Source organism: Nicotiana attenuata, unplaced genomic scaffold (genome assembly GCF_001879085.1).
Source record: "Nicotiana attenuata strain UT unplaced genomic scaffold, NIATTr2, whole genome shotgun sequence".
Taxonomy (NCBI): domain Eukaryota; kingdom Viridiplantae; phylum Streptophyta; class Magnoliopsida; order Solanales; family Solanaceae; genus Nicotiana; species Nicotiana attenuata.
In genome coordinates, this window is record NW_017670693.1 from 18,338 (window position 1) to 41,063 (window position 22,726).

Consider the following 22,726-nt stretch of genomic DNA (forward strand, 5'->3'; position numbering starts at 1 on the left):
TATATATATATATATATATATATATATATATATATATATATATATATATATATATATATATATATATATCATTTTAACTCGTTATAGCTTATGTACTGTTAATTATTGAAATGTATAAGAATTGGTTTAATGAATATCTAACGTTGGCTTGCCTAGCAAGTGAAATGTTAGGCGCCATCACGGTCCCGACGGTGGGAATTCTGGGTCGTGACAGTAAATGAGCCAAATGATCTCCTGCATTAAGAGACTTAACCAACGTATCATCAATATAAACCTCCATTATTTCACCAATTTGTTGTTAGAATATTTTATTAACGCGCCTTTGGTAAGTGGCTCTGGCATTCTTAAGCCCAAAAGACATCACATTATATCCGTATGTGCCAAAATTTGTGATAAACAAGGTTTTTCTTGATCTTTTGGGTGCATCCTAATTTGATTATTCCTAGAATATGCATCAAGAAATTTCATTAACTTATGCACGGCCGTAGCATCGATCATTTGATCAATGTTTGGCAACGGGAAATAGGCTTTAGGGCATGACTTATTCAAATCTTTATAATCTGTGCACATTCTAAATTTGTTATTCTTTTTAGGTACAACTACATCAGCTAATCAATCAAGATAATTTACCTCTCAAATTGAACCTATATTCAGTAACCGGATTACCTCTTCTTTGACAAACATGTTTCTGACCTCTGTTATCGGTCATTTCTTCTGCCTTACCGAAGGGAAGTTAGGGTCCAAACTTAGCTTGTGGACAGCCACTTACAATAGAATACCTGTCACACCTAAATGCGACCATGAAAAATAATCAATGTTAGCTTTAAGAAAGTCAATAATGTTACATCTAAGCTCGGGGCTCAACCCCGTTACCAAGTGGAAATTCCTTTCCTAGAACTCCGTAAATAAGGCAACTTGTTCGAGCTCCTCTACGGTTGATTTAGTTGTATATGTTTCCTCCGGCACCTGAAAAGACCTCGGTACCTGATATAAATGTGGTGACTCTTCTTCTCCACTATCTTGAATCAGGATGGAAGAATGCATCGACTCCTATAGTTGCTACTTTATTGTTTCTCTTGCCTTGCTACTGGACAAGGTAACTGCATTCATTTCTCTTGCAGTTGGTAGATCTCCTCTAATCTGTTTGACCCCTTCCGGTGCGGGGAACTTCAACAGTTGATGGTAAGTTGATGACACAACCATCATTTCATGAATCCATGGCCTTCCAAGGATCACATTGTATCCCATGTCACCATCTACCACTTTGAACAGACTGGTCTTGTTACGCCTTCGGCATGCGTGGGCATCAAAATCTCTCCTTGGGTCATTACACTTGGTAGATTAAACCCGGTTAGAAGCTTTGCTGCCGATTTTCGGTTAATTTGGCTTGTTCCAAAACTCTCCATTGAATTATATTGGTTGAACTACCTGGATAAACCAACACACATTTAACTGTAAAATTTAAGACATTAAGCGATATTACTAGAGCATCATTGTGTGGTAAAAGAAGGCCATCAACGTCCTCTTCTGAGAAGGTGATTTCATCATTTTCTGATGCTTCTCAGATCATCTTGCCTTGAGTTACTGTTATTTTTATCTTCTTTGCTGCAGAAAATGTCACCCCATTTACTTTGTCACCACCAACGATCATGTTTATTGATAAGCGAGGTGACCGTGTAGCCGATTTGGCTGGCTCCCCAACGTCTCGATTTTTTCCATAATTACTTTTGGCCAGATCACTTAGAAACTTTCTAAGGTGACCATTCTTCAATAATGATGCAACCGTCCTGTGGCCAAGAGTTCCATGGAATTTGCACCATAGATTAGGATCCCTCTAACTAGGATTCAATCGAATCGATTTCGAGAATTTGGCCTCACTGAGGGTATGCTGAATCTCGGGACCCCGATGGTTCCTTCTCCTGTAAAGCTCATCTATTCTGATCACGATTCTCTCTTCTATCGACAACAAGACTGTCCGATTTATTCCCTTATTTCCATGTCCCTCAACACTTTCGTACGTAAGGCTAAAAGCGACTCTTGGAAGACTTCCGATCTGCATCAAAATCAGTTTTGAACTTCTCCTGATTCCAACCACGATTACTTCTCCTGAGTTGATCATCTTTAATTCTGATCTTTGATTCATAATGGTTACGGACATCTGCCCATCTAGTTGCCTGAAATTCCAACAGTTTTTTTTCCAGTTTCCTGGTGGCATCAGAGCTTAATGGATTGAGACCTTTGGTGAACACTTCAGCTGCCCACTCGTCCGGTATTGCCGACAACAACATCCTCTCCTTCTGAAACCAGATCACGAACTCTCGCAATAGGTCGAGTTGTCCTACAACGATTCTGAATATATTCGCCTTTCTAGCTTAGACCTTTTTTGCCCGAGCATGAGCTTTAATGAAAGAATATGCAAGCATTTTAAAAGAATCAATAGAATGCATAGGTAAAAGAGAATACCAGGTTAAAGCGCCATTAGTTAGGGTTTCGCATAATTTCTTCAATAAACATATTCGATCTCGTGCGAGACCAAGTTATTTCCCTTTACAACCGTAGTATAAGTCCTAATATATTGTTGCGAATCCGAAATCTCGTCATAATGTATGGCATCTTGAATCTTTTTGGAATCAATTCTCGGGCCGCACTTGGTTTGAATGGCAACTGCATATACTTCTTGGAATCCGGTCCCTTCAACACTGGTGGTGCTCCAGGGATCTGATCCATCAGGGCATGGAATTATTTAGCATTTTGGTTAATTCATCTCTCTTATGAATCTCATGATCTTGGTTTTGAAAGGACCGTAGCGTTGTTGTGATTCCCGGATCCACTACCTGCACCACCTGCTTCATTTTTATTAAAGCTTAACCCTCCCTTGGAGCGACATTATCGGTCCTTCGAACTTTTGAATTGCAAGTACGCTGGGAGGAATCCATTGGAGTTATTGGAAGCAACCAAAAGTGCATGTCTCAATTCCGTCATCACCCGGTCTTGCCTTGAGAGATATTTCACAATTTTTCTTTGTTGCTCTCTCAAGATTTTGGATGTTTCAACAACATGTTCATCATCCGCATCATTAGGAGTTAGACTTCTTACATGCCGAGGATTTTGTTCTTCACGAACCGGAATTGTTTCATCTCCTTCGTTGCGCAAATGGATCAAAGTAATTACACAATTGTCTATGCCCCACGTTGTGTGCCAAACTATTTACCCGTAAAGCAATACAGTTGAATATGTAGCGTGGTTTAATTTGTAGACACATAAATTAAGTTAATCCAAGAATATAGAAAAATAAGAAAAGAAATAATATTATCGAATAACTTAAAGAAAAATATAAGCCCGCTTATGGACTTAGCTTCTCCTGATGGTAAGAACAATATAGAGTGCAAAAGAAAGAAAGTAGATCCATAGAATAAGAATGATTTAGCTTGTGTGTACATAATGTTTCGTGTCCAATTATGGATACAAATTCTCCTATATATAGCTTTATTCAGGGAGACAAGATCCTCAAAGCAAGCTCCCCTTTAATGAGAATAAAATCCCTTTTGATGGCTGCGTACGATTGATCATCAATACAAAGATTTTTTTTGTCACGGTTGCTCATTAAATATTGTCTTTTCCAATCAATGTCTTCCTTTCAAATCTTCGTTCTCGGTTCCAATGCCATCGGAATTTATTCAGCACTGGTCACATGTTTTTATCCGGTACCACCTATTTGCTGACTCATATCATACTTGTCTTCAGTTCCACGTGTCGACTCGTCGAGCATCCACTTGAATTAATTTGAAGTATAAGGGTCAAAAAGACGTCCTACTTTTAACAAATCGATCTCTAGCACTATTAAGTAGTATACTTATATTGGTGAATAAAAATACTATAATTTTATTTTCTTTCCTATTTTACATCTTCTCGAATATTATGTCTTGAGAATATAGAATCAAATCATGATATTGTATATGAGATGGAGTGATGGACAATGCAAATTATCTCCCAATTTGTACCAAAATTCTTTTAAGACCCTCAATTTTCACTGAGAATTTCTTATACATCAAATCTTTTTACAATGGTAGCTTTTAACCACCTCTTTAGTATTTGAACCACTTATTCCCAATAAGCATATATCACGCATTAATGATGCCGTGAAATATGTCATTAACTTAAAAAAAAGAACAAAATACTACACCATCTTCTTCATCTTCAAAGGCTACTTCCACCACAACTCCTTTTACGATCATCACCAATTCACCATCAATACACCATGGCTTCGTTGGAAACTCAGAAAAAGACCTTGTTGGAGATCATCTCTTCACTCTCCTCTATCATGCCACAAATTTAGAGGAACATGATCGGCACTATACCTTATATTAAACTTCCGTCGAGCGAATCACTAATATTATTTATGGTAAAATATATATATATGACATAAAATAATCTTTCATAACCTTCAAACATAACATAGAGCCTATTGGTGACATAGAACTAAAGGGTGGTGTGATCACCCTTATTTTGTACAAAAACTGTAGAAAATCTTAGTTTGAAGATTAATTCGAAGTGTTGGCTATTTCATGATGCTCTTTAGGGGATAGTAGTACTTGATTCAGATAAGCTCCAAGTGCCCATATGGGGAATATGTTTCTATACGCTGAGTAGCTTATCATACAGTTCTTGTTGAATACTCCTATTATTTCCTGAAAAAAGTTTAAAATATATTCTTGAATATTTAAATATGGAATGAGAAATGAAACATAAAGGATTTTAAAAACTGATATATTGTACAAGTTAAAAAAAAAGGGGAAATACCTGTTGTGGAAAATCTCCATTTTCCATTTGAGAATTTATCAGCACTTTAGCAGCTCGTTTGAGTGGAGTAGCATCTCTTTTCCCCTAATAAACTTTAATGTGTCAATTTCACACAATTTCGTCTTACAAACATTTGAGGCAATTCAAAGAATTTTAAAAATCATGTATTAGCCGTATACGTACTTTACGAAAATCATAAAAATCATTTAATGAAAATTTTCAGATTTATACAATAGTAGGGCATTTTTTGCTAAACTAACTTTGTATTGATTCTCTAGTAAAAGAATTAATTAGTGCTGTTTGAAATACCTGGCCAGCTTCAATAAGAGCCAACATGGCCCATGAGGTGTTTACAATGTGTGATTTATTCCCTTCAGTGTTCGTATAAATCTGGTCATTCCGTAAAAGTAAGATTTAAAAAATTAGTAAAAGCAGCTGAAACATTAAATTAATTTTATCGAGGGTTAATTGGAAATTAGAATATAATTATCATAAATATATCATTTTTCATGACGTCAATGCCTTATTAGGGTTATGACATGGCATATGTGTATAGAGGCTATGTTGCTCGGACTCTCTAAAAATGTAGTCAGGTGTTTATCGGATCTTTCAAAAGTAATGTATTTTTGGAGAGTCGAAACAAGATATATCTGTGCTTTATTCGAAAGAGGCTATAATTGAAGACATAATGCTTAATTATTAGAGAAACTTACACAAATGTCCCAAATAAATCTCAACTTACCAACCTCTAGCCATTAGTCATTGATTTACCAAAACTAGCCAACAAAATTGAAAAACCAAATAATAGGGTTCTTTTTCTCAAAGAATCACATGCAAAAATCACCTTCCATATTTTTAAGCGTGATTAGCAACATTAGATACAAGACGGAAAGGAAATTTCATGGACGGGGTAGCAAATAAGGTGATGAAATACAAAAATCTATACAATATTCCAAAAATCTAAACAAAAAAGGAACTTTTTCAATGGGTATAGTTGAAATTCATTGAAATTATATAGATAAGTCAATATACAATATTCGAGGAAGATTGGAGGTGATATGGACTGATTTTGTATTAAAATTCGTAATTAAATCAAGTAAAAAAAAGTCTTCTGCGACACATGTATCTCACACACAAGTATACATGGATATACATGTGATACACAATTGATACAAACATGATACATATGTAATACACAAATGATACACAGTGTGATACACATATCATTTTTTTTTCATGTTCAGCTTTTACTTCGAATTTTCAATTCAAACCACTTCAAAACTTCACCAAATCATCCCAAAATTGAAATTCAAGCTCCTTAAGTTGTGCCCAATCTATTCTAATAATACCCACTCAAAACAAAGCAAAAATTTGATATTTTTTTGCTACAAATAGCTAATTGGCTAATATTAATAATATTTTATCAATTGGCCAATTTTTATAATGAGCTACTTATAAATGGACATAGCTGGTAATTTCCCTAATTGTTACCTTGTGCTGAGATGAGAGATAGCTTTCACCCCAACCACCAGAAGGTTGAAGTTGTTTAGATAATAGAAAATGACAAGCCTTTCTGATGCTTTTGCAATTTTCGTAAGTCTTGCCACCAGCAATCAGCCCACTTATCCCAAACCATGTTCCATATGTATAGCACACTCCCCACGAGCCATACCTTATCAATTCGTACACATATTAATATTTTCATCATTAAATATTCCTAAGAGAAAATTTCCTTTTTGGAAAATAAAATAAATGTAAATTACCTACCATGAGCCATCAGAAAGTTGAATACTTTCAATGAAACAGAGAGCTTTCTTAATACAAGCTCCTATTTCTTTCTCTCGATATTGCGGGTAAAGTTTTTTGAAGGATTGAAGACCTTGAATTGCTGCAGAAGTACATTCTACATACCTGCAAGAATTTGACATTAAGGATTGATTCAACGGAAAAAGGCCTGATTAGCCCCTCTACTATCATTTATTGTTCAATTGCCGTCCATTAAATTTTTCTATTTTCTCATATTTTAACGGCCAAGACACATGGCATCTTCTGAGAGATTGAACCAACCCAACATTAAAAACTATAACCCGCCCAACCCTATTCCCCTCTTACTCTTCTTAAAAACTAAAGTAGAAGAGCAAATCAAGGCCTTTACATTAATCGTAGGGCTGCATTTTTTCAGAAAGAAAGATAGTGACAAAAGGAAGATCGGTAGCTAGGTTTGGCTTTACAAAGGTTTCCTTTGTGATTGTATTTAGATTACAGAAACTTCTACATTACGAGTGTATGGGAAAATCAGTTCAACTTTTAGGAGAATAATCTTTTTCAACAATATATAAATGAGGGAAGTTTTTGTAATTACAGAAAGCAAGAAGCAAAATTGTAATTTTTAATAAAGGCAAACCTCAGGGATTTGTTAAATCAACTCTTACATGTAACGTAAATAAATATGTGCAGTGGAAGGTCTTACTGGTAATCAATAGTGATATCCCCAAATGTTTCTGATGGATTAATCATCTGTCAATTTGCCATAGAAAATTGTGAAGAAAAAAAAAGAAGAGAGATGACAAAAAAATGAATTCATTAGGTGAATAAAAGAATGATTTGCACGAATTATTCCTTAAATAGTAATAGTATCTTACCTCAAGCCATGCATAAGATCTTGTTAGCTCATACGAAGCAAAGCCGCCATTGCTATTCTGAAAAGTATATATAAGAAATGGAAAAAAGATATTTCCTCGGCTTGAATTAAACTATATAACTATATTCAAGTTATTTGTCCAGATATTTGTCGAGTATTATATTTATTTGAAATTATTGTCACGTTTTCTTATTCAAAATGAAAGACATACAGTATACACGATCCCATTTGACAAGATTAATTTGACTGTTGATTAAGAATATGAAGTGATCAATTTTAGCTTTTGTTCATGTTAAAAAGTAAATTAAAATGACAAAAGTGCAGAGAAATTAATTAATTAAGAATGAAACTAAACCTGAAGAGAAAGAAGCAAATCAACAGCATCGCATAGCCTGCGAGGTGCTATTGCTTCTCCAACAATGTCTGATGACATCTGAGATAGCAAAACTGCTGCCTGTAGTTAAAAGAGAACTAAATAAATAAATAAGTGACTATTGCAGTCAGTGGCGGAGCCAGGATCTCCACGAAGGGGATTCAAAAAAAGAATTTTGTAACTAGTTGGAATTGAACCTATGACCTTATGAAGATTTTGAGCCCCCTTGACCACTAAACTACACTTTTGGGTTGCATTAAGGGGGTTCAAAACTTAATATATAGAGGTAAAAAGCAGATTTTTCCTTATATATACAATGTAATTTTTCGGCGAAAGGGGTTCGAGTGAACCCCGGCCGTCCCCCTAAAATCGCCCCTTATTGCAGTCCAAGAACAATATATCACTCTTGAAATTTGAACACCATCACAAAAATTGGAACGAATGAAATAATAAATTAGCAAAAAGCCAAAAACAAATGATTAAAATCATGAAGTACATGTTTAATGTTTTAAGTGGAAATTAAGAAAAATGGACCTTAAGGGCTTCAGCAGTGCAATCTGATACAATCCAACCATTGTCAACAGTGGAGAAAGGCCATCCACCTCTACAACTCTGCCTATACCACTTCTTCAGGTCTCCACTACTGTCTTCTTTAACCTTAAATCAAATTCCAGGATTTACAAAGAAAAATATTAAAATCCCATAATAAAAAGAGAAAGAAAAAGACAATGTGTGAATTAACCTGTGAGGCTTTAATGAAGTGGTGTGCCTTCTTAAGCATCAAACAGTATTCTTCAGGAAGGTTTGTAGATAGTATTGCTTGTACACCAAAACTAACATCCCACAGTTGACTCCCATTATACCCCTATAATCAAAGACGGATCCAAATTTAATTTTAATTGGTTTAATAATGTAAGGGAAAATGACACTGTATAACTGCTTTTAAAATAATAGCCAAAATTTTGTATATTATATACAAATTTTATATACTTTTGCAGCTACGCCGAATATAAATAGTTTTGACTGCAGGCTAAAAGTGATCCTCGCCCTAAAAGTAAGCTAACATTCAGCCCCGCCTGTATTTATGCTTCAATTTTCATTAATGGAAACAAAAAGAGTACTAATTTTTCTTTAAATTCTCGTCAACTTAAAGTTGATAAAAACAGACGAGTCCATATGCATGAAGTTAATATCTCTTATATTTCATCATTTTTTAGCCGGGAGTGGATAAATAGAAGTAATTAAATTTAAGAATGAAGTTAGAATTATAATACCTTCATTTTCATGCCATCTTCAGCGAGCCATAGATAGTCTTTGATTCTGGAGAGATGAAGTTTGATTGCCTTGGATTCTGGATCCTCTACCCAACAACACAGCATGTTCAATACCTGTATTTTTTTTTAAGATTTTCCAGATTAAAAAAATTTAGTTACTAATTAATTGTTATTTAATTTTAAACCATGAAAAATTGTAATTTATAGACTTATATTAATATGAGTAATTGAAATTTAACTTCTTAATGATGATTTACAAGAGCAATAGTCTTCCATGAAACGGGACCACTGCTTGTTAAATCATGCGGAGAAAGAATTTTTTAGCTATTCTTAATAAATTATATTGGAAAAATAACGTAAATTAAACGATAAACTAATTCTTACTAATCGTCAATAGTTTATAATGCATTCCAACACTGTTCTTTTATGTTTTCGAACTGTTGGATCAAGATTAGCATTGAAGTTGACTGTTAACGCTGATACCACATATCAGGCCCAACAACAGAAGGTGAAGCTGCACGGCCCACTAACACACACCCATTAGTACATCAACAAACAATTTTGTAGCTCTCTATTTGTAGCTCTATTTTTTAGTTGTACATCATATATCATATACACGTGTGTAATTGTATATAGACTAAGGAGTAGAATAATATTGCACAAATCAGTTAAATGTTCTAGAGACTGAGCGACCTTCTCTCTCTTCTCTCTCTACTTAGGAAACCTTAGGGTTTTCTTCAATCTGTTTTGTTCATCAATGAAATCTGGTGATGTCAACATGGTATCAGAGCAGGGATTCGATTTCATCTCGGCCTAAGCTTCACTCCAATGTTATCCTTGACCGTAGTTTTCGTCTTTTCCACACGTATGGTTCGGTGATTTAGGGTTTTCGTCTGGAGCGTGATTTTCTCGAAGGAGATTTCTTCGATTTTGTGCTGGAATCGACTCTCCCGATCACGTGTTGTTGAAATCCAAGAGTTATCCACATCTTTTACTTCATGCAAGTTTCTTCCTAGGGTTTTGCCTACTCAGAATTTACTTCTCTATTTCGGAAGGCTGGTAATATTCTTCCTATCTACAACTTGACATACTTTGTGGTTTACATGTTGTATGTGTAGACATTATTATTCCCATCAACTTGACTCCACTTCGGTGACTATTTATATGTGATTGTGTGGTTTGACTGAGCCTGCTGCTATGGGTAGTATTCTCGATAATGTGGATAATACCACGACCTCCAACTCTGGAGGTTTTGTACCTTTCTCCCTAGACCTCTCATCCCCTGTATGTCCACCCTTCAGACAACCCTGGTAGCCAATTGGTTTCGATACCTTTTAATGGCTTTAGGTTTGTTCTTTGGAGAAGTAGCATGCTTACTTCTTTGTCTGCCAAGAACAAACTAGGGATCCTAGATGGAAGAATATCTCAACCTAGTCCAGACTCACCTTATTACCCCTATTGGGAAAGATGTACTGATATGGTCAAGTCTTGGATCATAAATTCCGTGTCTAGAGAAATTGCCACTAGTGTAATGTGTTTTAAGATTACCAAAGAGGTCTGAAAAGATAATAATAAGAGGTTTAGGTAGTCTAATGGGTTAAAATATCTACAAATTTAGAGAGAGATAAGTACAATTGTCCGGGGTTCTTCAGACATAGCTAATTACTTCACTAAACTTAGAACACTTTGGTATGAGTTGAATTCTTCCTAAGTGGGACTTGTTTGTTCATGTGGAGCTCTTCCCAAGTTCATAAAAGATCAACAGTTGTTTCAGTTCCTTAATGGGTTAAATGAATCCTATTCCACTGTCAAAAGAACCATCATGATTATGAGTCCCTTGCCACCCATAAGTAAATTCTATTCTATCCTACAACAAGGTGAGAGTCAAGGAGAAGCACCACATGCTCCTAGTTTTCTGGTGATTCTGCATCTTTTTTGGCTTCTCCTACTCCTTTCAACAACAACAACAACAGGAACTTCACTCTGAGAGTCAACTTTGATTCCAAAAAGAATGTCAATCATGTGTCTTGCAAGAAGATTGGACATATTGTGGACAAATGCTATAGGCTACATGGATTCCCTACTGATTTTAAATTCACTAAGAACAAGAAATCATCTTCTTGTGTCGAGACTGAGATTCCATATGCCTCTCCTCCTTCCTCTTCTGTTGCTTCCTCTGATAAATCAGCTAATGGTTTCACCAAGGAGCAATATCAACATCTTCTGAGTCTGTTTCAACAAGTTCAACTCTCTACTGGAATGCCTCATGATGTTTCCTCCATAGAAGACTCGGCATTTGCTTACTTTACAGGTTTGTTCAGCTTATGTTGTTGATTCCCATGTTTCTCATACATGTGCATCTTCACATCTAGGTGTACAATCTTGGATTATAAATTTAGGAGCCACTAACCACATGACTCCACATAAACACTTACTTCATAACCTTACACCTTTACCTAAACCATTCCTTGTTACTTTACTTAATGGTTATAAAGTAAAAGTTATATCAACTTGGTCTTTATACCTTAGACACGATATAATATTACTCAATATTCTTCTTGTGCCTTCTTTTCACTTCAATCTAATTTCCATTCATCAACTTATTACACAGTTGGATTGCATAGTAGAACTTATCAAAACCAATTGTCTTTTACAAGGCCCTTCTCTGAAGAGGATACTAGTAATTGGTAAGGTTGCTGGGAAAATATACTATCTACATCCAGATGTTGAACTGTTTCCATCTTCATTTAGTACTTCTATGGTTCAATCTAGTTTAATACCTTATAATAAATTAAGTTCATTTACTTCTTGCTGCAATCAACCTTCTGTCGCTATTGACTCTGCTTGTAATCAGACATCCATCATTAACAAAATGGACTTCTTTTGGCATCAAAGATTAGGTCATATGCCTTTTCATAAAATAAATTCTATTCTTATTTTTCTGATAAAGTTTCTTCTAAACAATCTTTTCTTTGCCCAATTTGCCCATTGGCTAGACAACAAAGGTGACCCTTTCATGATAGTTCTATACATTCTACTGCTCCTTTTCAACTAGTTCACATTGACATTTGGGGACCTTATAATACTAAGACCTATAATGGATTTAGGTATTTTCTCACTCTAGTTGATGATTATACTAGAGTGACTTGGACACATCTTCTCTCTTGTAAGTAATGTCCTCTCTCTTCTTAAAGCTTTTACATCCATGATCAAGGTTTATTTCCATCCTATGTTAATACCTTTAGGTCAGATATTGCTTTTGAATTAGGTAGTACTTCTAAGGCTACTGCTTTCTTTAGGATGAGGGTATTCTTCACCAAACCACTAATCCTCACACTCCACAATAAAATGGTGTTGTGGAGAGAAAACACAAACACCTTTTGAAAGTTGCTAGGGCCCTTCTATTTCAATCTAAGCTTCCTCTTAAATTTTGGGGTGAATGTGTCCTCACTGCTACTTACCTTATTAACAGAATGCCTTCACCTCTCTTACTCAACCTCTCTCCTAATGAAAAATTATATGGCAATCCACCCACCTATGAAAACTTAAAATCTTTTGGATATCTTTGCTTTGCCACATCTCTTAAGGTCGGTAGGGACAAATTCTAGTCAAGAGCCATCTCTTGTCTATTTCTGGGTTACCCATGTGGTAAGAAGGGTTACAAACTACTAAATCTTTCTAATTTTTCTATTTTCTTCTCTAGAGATGTGATGTTTCATGAGCATGTTTTTCCTTACAACTCTTCCCCTTTTTCTTCTTCCTTTCCCTCTTTTGTGCAACCATTTGTGGACTCCCCATATCCTATTACTACTACTCCTCTTGTTCCCGAAGATATTCATGTACCTATTCCTAGTCCTCATGTGTCTCCTTTAGCATCTTCTCCTTCTCCTCTTAGTCTTGTCCCATCCAATCTGCCTCCTCCTAGCCCTTCCTGTTCTAACATTCCTTCTCCTGCTCATCCTACTTCTCGTATCCTGATCAGGAAGTCCCTTAGAACTGTTGCCAAGCCTACCTACCTAAATGACTATATTTGCAACTCTGCCCTAATTCTCGCTCCTCCCCCTGATACTTTTATGGTTTCTCCTAGTGATTCTCATATGTATTAGCCCTAGTTCTACCAGCAGGCAGCATCAAATCCTGCTTGGCAGGAGGCTGTGCTACAAGAATTGTGGACTCTTGAAGCAAACCAGACCTGGAACATTGTTCCTCTACCACCTAACAAGAAAGTCGTTCCTAAGTGGGTCTATAAGATCAAACAAAAGGCTGATGAATTTGTTGAAAGGTATAAATCAAGGCTAGTTATTAGGGGTGATGCCCAAAGAGAAGGTATTGACTTCACTGAAACTTTTTCCCTTGTGGTCAAGCTGACCACTATTAAATATTTGTTGACCTCGGCTGTCAAGAGAGGTTGGACTGTTTTTTAGCTTTATGTGAACAATGCCTTCCTCCATGGTGACCTAAGTGAGGAGGTCTACATGAAGATTCCCCCTGGACTTGATATCTCTTCTTTCTCCACCTCTTCACCATTGGTTTATAGGCTCAAGAAATCCCTCTATGGCCTCAGGCAGACTTCTACGCAGTGGTTTTCAAAACTGTCAGAGGCCTTGGTCTCTAGGGTAACATTTCCAGCCTCAATGATTATTCTCTCTGCACCAAGTCATCTTCTGGTTCTCTGATGGTCGTAGCTATTTATGTAGATGACATCCTCTTAGCTGGGGATGATGTATCTAAGTTGAATTGCTGGAAACTCTTTTTCGATTCCCAGTTCAAGATCAAAGATCTGGGTAAGTTCATTATTTTTCGAGTTTGGAAGTTTCCTAACACCTCAAAGTTATCTTATGACTCAACACAAGTATACAAATTGTTTCCTTGCTGAGTTTAACTGCCTTCATATCCTTTGGTGTTGGACATGGGAGAGCCATTCACTTATCCCAGCACCTACAGAAGATTGGTAGGCAAGCACAACTTCTTGCAACATACCAGACCAGATATTTTCTTCTCTGTGCAACACTTAAGTCAATTTATTCAGAAGCCTCAAGTGCCCCATATGCAGGTTTCTTTACATGTTCTGAGGTATCTTCTGAATGATCCAGCCGAGGGTATTCTTCTTTCCAACAGTTCTAATTTCTCTCTTCTCGGATATTCTGAATCTAACTAGGCAGCCTGTGATGTCTCTCACAAATCTGTTTCTGTCTTCTATATCACTCTTGGTAGCAACCTTGTCTCATGGAAAAGCAAGAAACAACCCACTATCTCCTTGTCTTCAGCTGAAGCTAAGTATAGGGCCTTGAGGAAGACTGTTGCTGAAGTTTCTTGGTTGGTTCGACTTTTGGATGATCCTGGCTTGCACATTTGTAGCCTTGTTCCTATTTACTGTGACAGCCAGGCTGCCTTACACATAACCAAGAACACTGTCTTCCATGAACACACCAAACACATAGAAATTGATTGTCACTATATGCATGAATGTTTGAATCCTAGCCTTATTTCCTTGCATTTTGTTCTCAGTTCTGCACAGCTAGCTGATATCATGACTAAAGCATTGCCTAGCCAACCTCACTATGGTATTTTTAGCAAGTTTAGTGTATTCTCACCCTCCAGCTTGATTGGGGGGGGGGGGATGTTACACTGATAGTATAAATTAGGCCCAACAACAGAAGCCAGAGCTGCATCGCCCACTAACACAGACCCATTAGTACATCAACCCAACAATTTTGTAGCTCTATTTTTTAGTTGTACATTATATATCATATACACGTTTGTAATTGTATATAGACTAAGAAGTAGAATAATATTACACAAGTTAGTTGAATGTTCTAAAGACTGACCGACCTTCTCTCTCTACTTCGGAATCCTTAGGGCTCTCTTCAATCTCTTTTGTTCATCAATGGAATCTGGTGATGTTAACATTAACCATGTTATATTTTAGAAATTCTAATGATAAGTTATTATTGTGATAACCCAAAAGGTCATCTTATGTTTTAGAACTCGATTCCGTATTCCGAGGCCTTCAAAACCTCATTTTATTCCTCCTCGATTTGCATGCGCAGTCCGGGCGCGTTTCCGAAAAGCTTCTATGTGGAAAATTGATAAAATAATAATTTTTGGCCTAAAAAGTTTATTTTTGTTGACTTCGGTCAACGTTTTGAGTAAACGAATCCGGGACCGTATTTTGACAGTTCCGGTGGGTTCGTAGTAAAATATGGGACCTGGGAGTATGCCCAGAATCGAATTCCAAGGTCCGTAGCTCGAGATATGAATTTTTGATTAATATTGAAAGACTGAAATTATAATGGTTTAAAGAAATTTGGTAATGTTTGATCTTGTTGGTATTGGGTCTGTATCTTGGTTTTGGAGCACGCTACAAATCCGTTATGTTATTTATACCCTATCTGTGAAATTTGGTAAGAAACGGAACTGATCTGACGTGATTCGGATGTCCGGTTGAGAAGTTAGAAGTTTTAAAACTTTCTTGAAAATTTCATTCAATTTGGTGCTACATTCGTAGTTCTAGGTGTTATTTTGGAAATTTGATCGCAGGAACAAGTCCGTATGATATTTTTAGACTTGTGTGCATATTTGGTTTGGAGCACCAAGGGCTCGGGTGAGTTTCGGATAGGCTACGGGATGTTTTAGACTTAGAAAATCTGGTATTTTGCTGTAGCAGCTGTTCTGATATGCCCTTCATCGCGTTCGCGAAGGTATCAATGCGAACGCGAAAGGTAAAATGGGGGCAGGGGAAATTTTTTCTTTGCGAACGCGAAGAACTAGTCACGAACGCGGAGCAACGGGGGCATTACCCTTCGCGAACGCGATTAAATGGGACCTGGGGAAGGGGGTCAGGTGTCCTTCTACGCGAATGTGACCATTGGGTTGCGTACGCGAAGGCCGGGGGGGGGGGGGGGTTGCCTTCGCGAACGCGTGGTTGGTCTCGCGAACGTGTAGGCCTTTGGCCGCTGTGCATCGCGATCGCGACAGGTCTCTCGCAAACGCGATGAAGACTTGTCCAGTGATTTTTAAAACATAACAAAAACGGGACTTCTTCCCAAATTTCATATTTCTTCATCAGAACTCGACCTAGGGCGATTTTTGAAGAGGAAATTCAACACCAAATCATAGGTTTGCACTCTTTAACTCGTTTTCTTCAATTTCCATCATCACTAATTGAATTCCTAGTCCTAAATCTTGTTCTTTAAGGATAGAAAAGGGATTTTGGGAGAATTGGGAATTTTGCAAATTTGGGGATTTAGACCTCGATTTGGGGTCGGATTCTGGAACTAATTACATATTTGGGCTCGGGGGTGAATGTGTGAATGGGTTTTGGTCCGAATCTCAAATTTTGACCAAGCAGGCCCGAGGTCGGTTTTTGACTTTTTGGGGGAAATGTTGGGAAACTTACAGTTATGTATTGGAATTGATTTCTTTAGCGATAATTGATGTTATTAAGTTAATTATGACTAGATACGAGTGGTTCGGAGGTGAAAACTAGAGGAAAAGCGATAATTGAGCAGTGAGTGACCTGTGGATCGAGGTAAGTGTTGTGTCTAACTTTGACTCGAGGGATTAGGGGATCCCGACTTAATTGCTATGTGAAAATCCATGTGTGTGAAGTGTAGGTGAGGTGACGAGTACCTATGCGACGCCAATTTATCTGTTTTGACTGTCCTCTCCTGTTCTTACTATATTGTTCTCTCCCTTAAATGCTACATGCTTTATTGATATTTCCATGATTAGTTGCTACTTGTTGGATGTTGTTTTTGTTGTTGAAAGCATTGGATATCACGTAGTTTCATTGTTTCATATTATTGGTTTAAGCTGGTTATCAGTCTTTATTAGTATACTTTGGATTTGTTTCGCTGAGTAGTATTGAGGGAAGTTTCATAATTGTACCGCTTTCGGTTTGTTTTAGTTGAGGTTTAAATACTGTGGGGAGTTTTGAGCCAAATTGTGAAATTTCTGTTCTTATTGTGTGATTGGTACTGATATGGTGGGATCGGGTTGCACGCCGCAACATGAGGAATAAGGGTGATATGTTGAGGAGTAATAAGGGTGACATGTGATTATACGGTGGGATCGAATTGCGTGCCGCAACAGGAGGAATAAGGGTGATATATTGAGGAGTAATAAGGGTGAATTACTATTGTACGTTGGGATCGGGTTGCACGCCGCAACAGGAGGAATAAGGGTGGATTGATATGGAGTAATAAGGGTGAATATTCATATTGGTATTGGTTATATGGTGGGATCGAGATGCGCGACGCATCAGTTTATGTGTTTATGTAATTTTCCCTCTACTGTGTAAGTTATTCTGTAGTTTTATATCTCACTTAAGGATTGATTATAGCTGGGTATTGATAAGATATTTGAGTTTCGTATTCATTTCGTGCAAGTTACTGTTTCATTTTGTTCCGTACTTCTTTCCGCTTTATTACATACTGTATAAAGGTTATATTGTAATTGCCCTGCCGTAGCCTCGTCACCACTCGTCGAGGTTAGGCTCACCACTTACCAGTACATGAAGTCGGTTGTATTGATACTACACTCTGCACTTTCTGTGCAGATTTCGGAGCAGGCAGTGGCTGATTGAGAGGTTGGCTTCAGGTTACACGGTGTGGAAACCCAAGGTAGTCCTGCTGTCATCCGCAGGCCCTGGCGTCCCCTTTTACCTCTCTACATTACTGTTTTACTTTATTTCCAAAACATTCTTTCAGACTGATGTTTGTAGAAAAATCATAGTATGTTTGTGGATTGTGACACCGGATTCTGGGTAGTGGTAGCAACAGTATTGGTAAAATTATATAAACAAAGAGGGTGTTTACTTACTTCCGCAATTATTTATACCTGTTTTAGTTTGTTTACATTTAATCATTGAAACGTAATGGAAATTGATTAATGATACTCTAACGTTGGCTTGCCTAGCAAGTGTGATGTTAGGCGCCATCACGATCCCGATGGTAGGAATTCCGAGTTGTGACAAGTATCATGATCATAATTTCCAAATTTACACCGGAGATAGAAAATGCATTTATCTGATTAAAAAACCTAAATAAAATATATAACTATATATTGTTCACTTAAGTTAAGAAGTAACAATACCTTATTGACAGGTCCAATACAAATATAGTTGGTATTTTCATCCTCATAATGAATATGTTCCATCACAGTGTTGAGTGCCCTTTCTCTTAGCTTGGAGAGTGGCCATTGCATGAGAAGAGGTTCTGCAAATTTGTGAAGACCTTCCCAAAGAATGTCTTGTACTAAAGGATGAGGGTAGTACAAATCTTCCTGAAAACACCATACATATATCACTTTGATTAATTAGCAAATATTCATAGTAACTTAATTTACTAGTTTCACCATGTTATTTCCTCGTCTTGGAAAGTTTTAACAGGGAAGAAATTAGACAAAGGGATCTTGATACAAATAGCCGGCTAATTTATTGTTTACTTTTTTTTAATTAATATGCATATATTATACACGAATTATATACGGTTACACACTTTTTAATTTAATTAGTTGGGTGAGAGATTATTTATGTTAATTAATTCTTCTAAATAGATAAATAGGAGAGGAAAGAGAAAGAAACAGACCTTAGCGCATTGATTTCTGGCCAAGTCCCAATCAATGTGGTGATAGGGACATGTATAGAGCTCTCTTCTGAGTGATAAAATAGTGGAATTAATAGGACCTACATATCTCGTCCCATACAAGTATGACATTGCTAAATACACCATTCGACAGTGACACCACATTCGACCTATATAGCATCATCAAATAAAATTAATGATAAACAGAAATAGAGAAAGACAATAATAACCGTGGTTTCCGGGCATCGCTTTGCTAACCCGACTAGCTGTACCCATCGGGACCCGCTGTTTCAATGCGTGCACCACGATTAGTTCCACGGGCCCTGGAGACGCGGCCGGTTTGTATGCCTCCAGTGGCCCTGCGGGGGCTCGAATTGGCGACCTGAAGGACTTTGTCCTCAGGCCTTTACCAGTTGAGCTACCCCTCAGGGTTATAATTAATAATAATATATTTGATGCAAACAATTATTAGGAGAAGACGAATTAATAAAAGACCTGGGTGTATAGGAAGAAAGTAGGGGAGAAGCCATAGTTCTGGTGGCAGTGGATTATTGCCACTCCATTCGTATACGCCTAGTGCCTGACAAGTACAAAAAAGTCCCAAAAAGAAAAATGTTACTCTGTTACTGTATAAATTATTGATACATTAGGTGTTCAACGGGAAAAGTAAATTATATCAAGGGTAAATGTTTGAAGATCTAGTATTAAAACTGTCTATATCAGGGTAAATATCAAGGGTAAATGTTTCAATATATATATAACTTAAATTCTTCATACATAAATAAATATAAAGGATAAACGTTTACCTTGATATTTACTTTTCCCTTGATACAATCTATATATAATTTATCTAAATATTAAGGGAAAAGTAAATATCAAGGGTAAATGTTTCAATATATATAACTTAATTTCTTCGGACATAAAATAAATACTCCTTTGGTGGGGCGAAGCTACGTTGGGTTAAGGTTGGCCAATTGACCATCCTTCTTCGAAAAATAACATTTTGTATATAGGTAAAATATTAGGTTTTAAAGGTATATAACATATATTAAACACTCTTTGTCAGAGAGTTTTTTTTTTCTTCTTTCAAGTTTAAACATCTTTGGAGAAATTCTTGGCTTCACTATTCTTTTTGATATGTTAATGTCGACCTTGGACAAGCATTCCTACTTAAGTTAGAAATATTATTGCACATGTCAAAATTTCATATTTAGTAAATTAAAAGGAACAATGTACATTGAAAAAAGATACAAAAATAAAATGGAAATAAGCACTCTTAACTTACAGAGAGCCAGAGTTTTCCCCAAGAAGGAATAAAGGTGAGACCACCATGTTCAAGAATCCATTTTCTTGCTTTTTCCATAGCTTCATCATTTATATCTTCTCCAAGAAGTCTTAAAGTCACATAGTTGAGAGCAGTGCAAAACATGGTGCTATGTCCTTCTATATGCAACCCCCACCCTCCATCTACGTTCTGCATTTTAATCAGAGTCGGAGTTAGGATTTTAATTTTATGGTTGGAACAGAAAAAGTTTCTAATAATATAATTATAAAGCACCTGATGATTATATAAGTAACGAAGTATTTCCTTTTGATGCTCTTCTGATAACACTGCATTCACCACTCCCATTATGTATAAACTTATAACCTGCAAATTTAGAATATTAATTAACACTTGACCAGTCCAGTTGTTATTCTTAGTCACTATATTTCTTTCTTCTTAATTAAAATTAAAACTGTGTTTGTTGATCGTTTCAAATTAGATGACATATTTCACTTATCGAGAGTCAAACTTGTATAATGTTCGACCGATATTTTAAAATATTTTTTTTTATAATATTAACATGTGAAAGATTATAACTTATACTATTTCTCGTATAGATTTTGAATATCTAATTTTAATTTTAAAATATTGAGTTGAGCTAATCCAATTTAGTTTTAAAGTTTAGTAAAAATGACGAGCGAAATATGTCATCAAGTCTTTCTTTTGGTATTAAACTCTATATATATTCAGGTAATTAAACATCATCATCATATATATAAAATAAAGCGGAATAACTAATATTTATATATTCATGTCATACCAAGCCAGGCAAAAGAAACAAAGGACCACCATAATCAGCAGGCCAATGTCCATCCTCAGCCTGAAGTGTTGAATACAATCTTAATGCCCTTCTCAATGTCGTCTTCACTGCCTCTTCACTTATTTCTTCTTCACTCTCTATTTTCACTTTTCCCAACTTCTTCATATCAATTTGCTTCTCCTTTTCAAACTTAGAATAAGTAAATATAAATAAAGAAAATATATTAATATTTCTTATGAAAATGCATGGATTTTAGATTGAAATTTAGAACTAAATATTGTTGATTACCTGAAGTCTCAATAGGAGATCAGAACTGTGTTTGACATGAAACCGATTCTCAAAAAAATGTTGACGAATATTTTCAACACGACATCGTTCTTCAAGTGTTCCACCATTTTTATCAAATTCCCAATATTGCCTACCAACATGATTGTTCCAACTTGTAACCCACGGTTCGTTTCCCTCTGAGAGTTTAAGTTTCCACATTTTTTCCCCTTTATATTGCTTTTTGATTAATTTATTTAAATCACAAGATTTTTTTTCTCCAATTAATTAAGTACTTATAGAAGTTACATAGACTTTCTATTCTGTTCTTTATTTGATCAACTAGGAAGAATGTCGACGAAGATCGATTTGCGCTTTTAGTTTCATAATTTTCTACTGCTTCCTGCAAAATTAAAGGAAGGGAATTGAGATTTAAAATTAAGAGAAATAGATAGCATCATTTTTATCTGTTTTTTTTCCGTCTGATTACAAGATTTTTAAAATAAAAACTTGCAGCTTGACGTTTTCGTATCTTCACAATAAATTAACTAATAAATGATACTAACATATATATTTTAAGTAGTTGAAGCCGTTGTTTATTGAATAGTATGTATATTCTAGCAAGCAATGGTTCTCATTATTCTAGTTGTTGAAGACATAATTAAATTAAATAAAAAAAATATGATTTATTAACTTAAGCTTCTAGATGAGATGGTTTTACACTTCAACATTATCATAGCAAAGAAAGGTCATGTGTTTGAGTTTCACCGCTACTCATTATCAAAAAGAATTCAGGTGCTTGGCCCATGAAAAATATATCAGGCTAGGGGATATGTTGAGACTTAATTAAATAAATAAAAATATATGTTCTTTCTAACATATTGACCTTTTTAGATGAGATAATCATACAATAACATCCTTGAAGTGATTTAAGAATAATGTTATCAAATACTACGAGAAATAAAAAGAAAATAATGAGAGAGAGAGAGACTAACACGAGAGCTAGCTATGCATGAACTACAGAAGAAGTGAAGAAGGTAGTTTGAAGAAAGAGCAGTCTCATAAATTTATACACAATATTCTAATTCTTTTAATTCCAATAAATAAAGATTTAAAAAGGACACCAAAGTCGAGAGCAAATTGTTAATATTCAAATAACAAGTTCGCCTCCATTTTAATATGAGAAGCCTGAAGTATTAGACGTCCATATCAAATAGTACTACATTATTGCAAATTAATAAGGTTCATTTCACATAACCTTGTACTATAACTTGTTTATAAATGAATAAGAAATGATTAGGTATGGAACTTCTCTGCGGCTATCGCTATAGTATAGAGCTTAATATATCTTGTAAATTTCTTTCTTAATTTACTTATTTTTCTAATTCAAAATATATATTGGAAATGTTAAGATTATATCTTTTGAATAACGGAGAAATTAAAAAATAGCCAGATTTACAAGTGGTCATTCAAAAATAGCCACAGTTTCAAAAGTAATCGAAAGTTTACCACTTTTCATGTAAAGATAAATCTGATCGAAAACACTGTTCAAAATCCGAAAAATACTCCAGCATAATATACCGGAGTTCCAGCATAAGTATACTAGAATTCCAGTATATTATAATTGAGTTCCAGCATAAGTATATTGGAACTCCAGCATATTATAATGGAGTTCCAGCATAAGTATACTGGAACTCCAGATA

At 35.8% G+C, this 22,726-nt stretch overlaps 1 protein-coding gene across 1 annotated transcript; it reads right to left on the reverse strand.

Moving 5' to 3' along the window:
• Nucleotides 1–3,990: 3,990 nt before the first annotated feature.
• Nucleotides 3,991–22,093, reverse strand: LOC109242372 (cycloartenol synthase-like). Its single transcript, XM_019409231.1, has 19 exons — nt 22,019–22,093; nt 21,048–21,426; nt 20,760–20,948; nt 20,234–20,323; nt 19,961–20,149; nt 19,171–19,255; nt 18,679–18,845; nt 18,185–18,373; nt 9,089–9,202; nt 8,557–8,679; nt 8,349–8,471; nt 7,797–7,895; nt 7,443–7,499; nt 7,271–7,317; nt 6,568–6,711; nt 6,292–6,472; nt 5,110–5,190; nt 4,801–4,884; nt 3,991–4,688 (listed from the first exon to the last, which is right to left on the reverse strand). The coding sequence occupies exons 2-19, from the start codon at nt 21,243–21,245 to the stop codon at nt 4,542–4,544; spliced, it is 2,307 nt and encodes a 768-aa protein (XP_019264776.1). The 5' UTR covers nt 21,246–21,426; nt 22,019–22,093; the 3' UTR covers nt 3,991–4,541.
• Between the last annotated feature and the right edge of the window lie 633 nt (nt 22,094–22,726).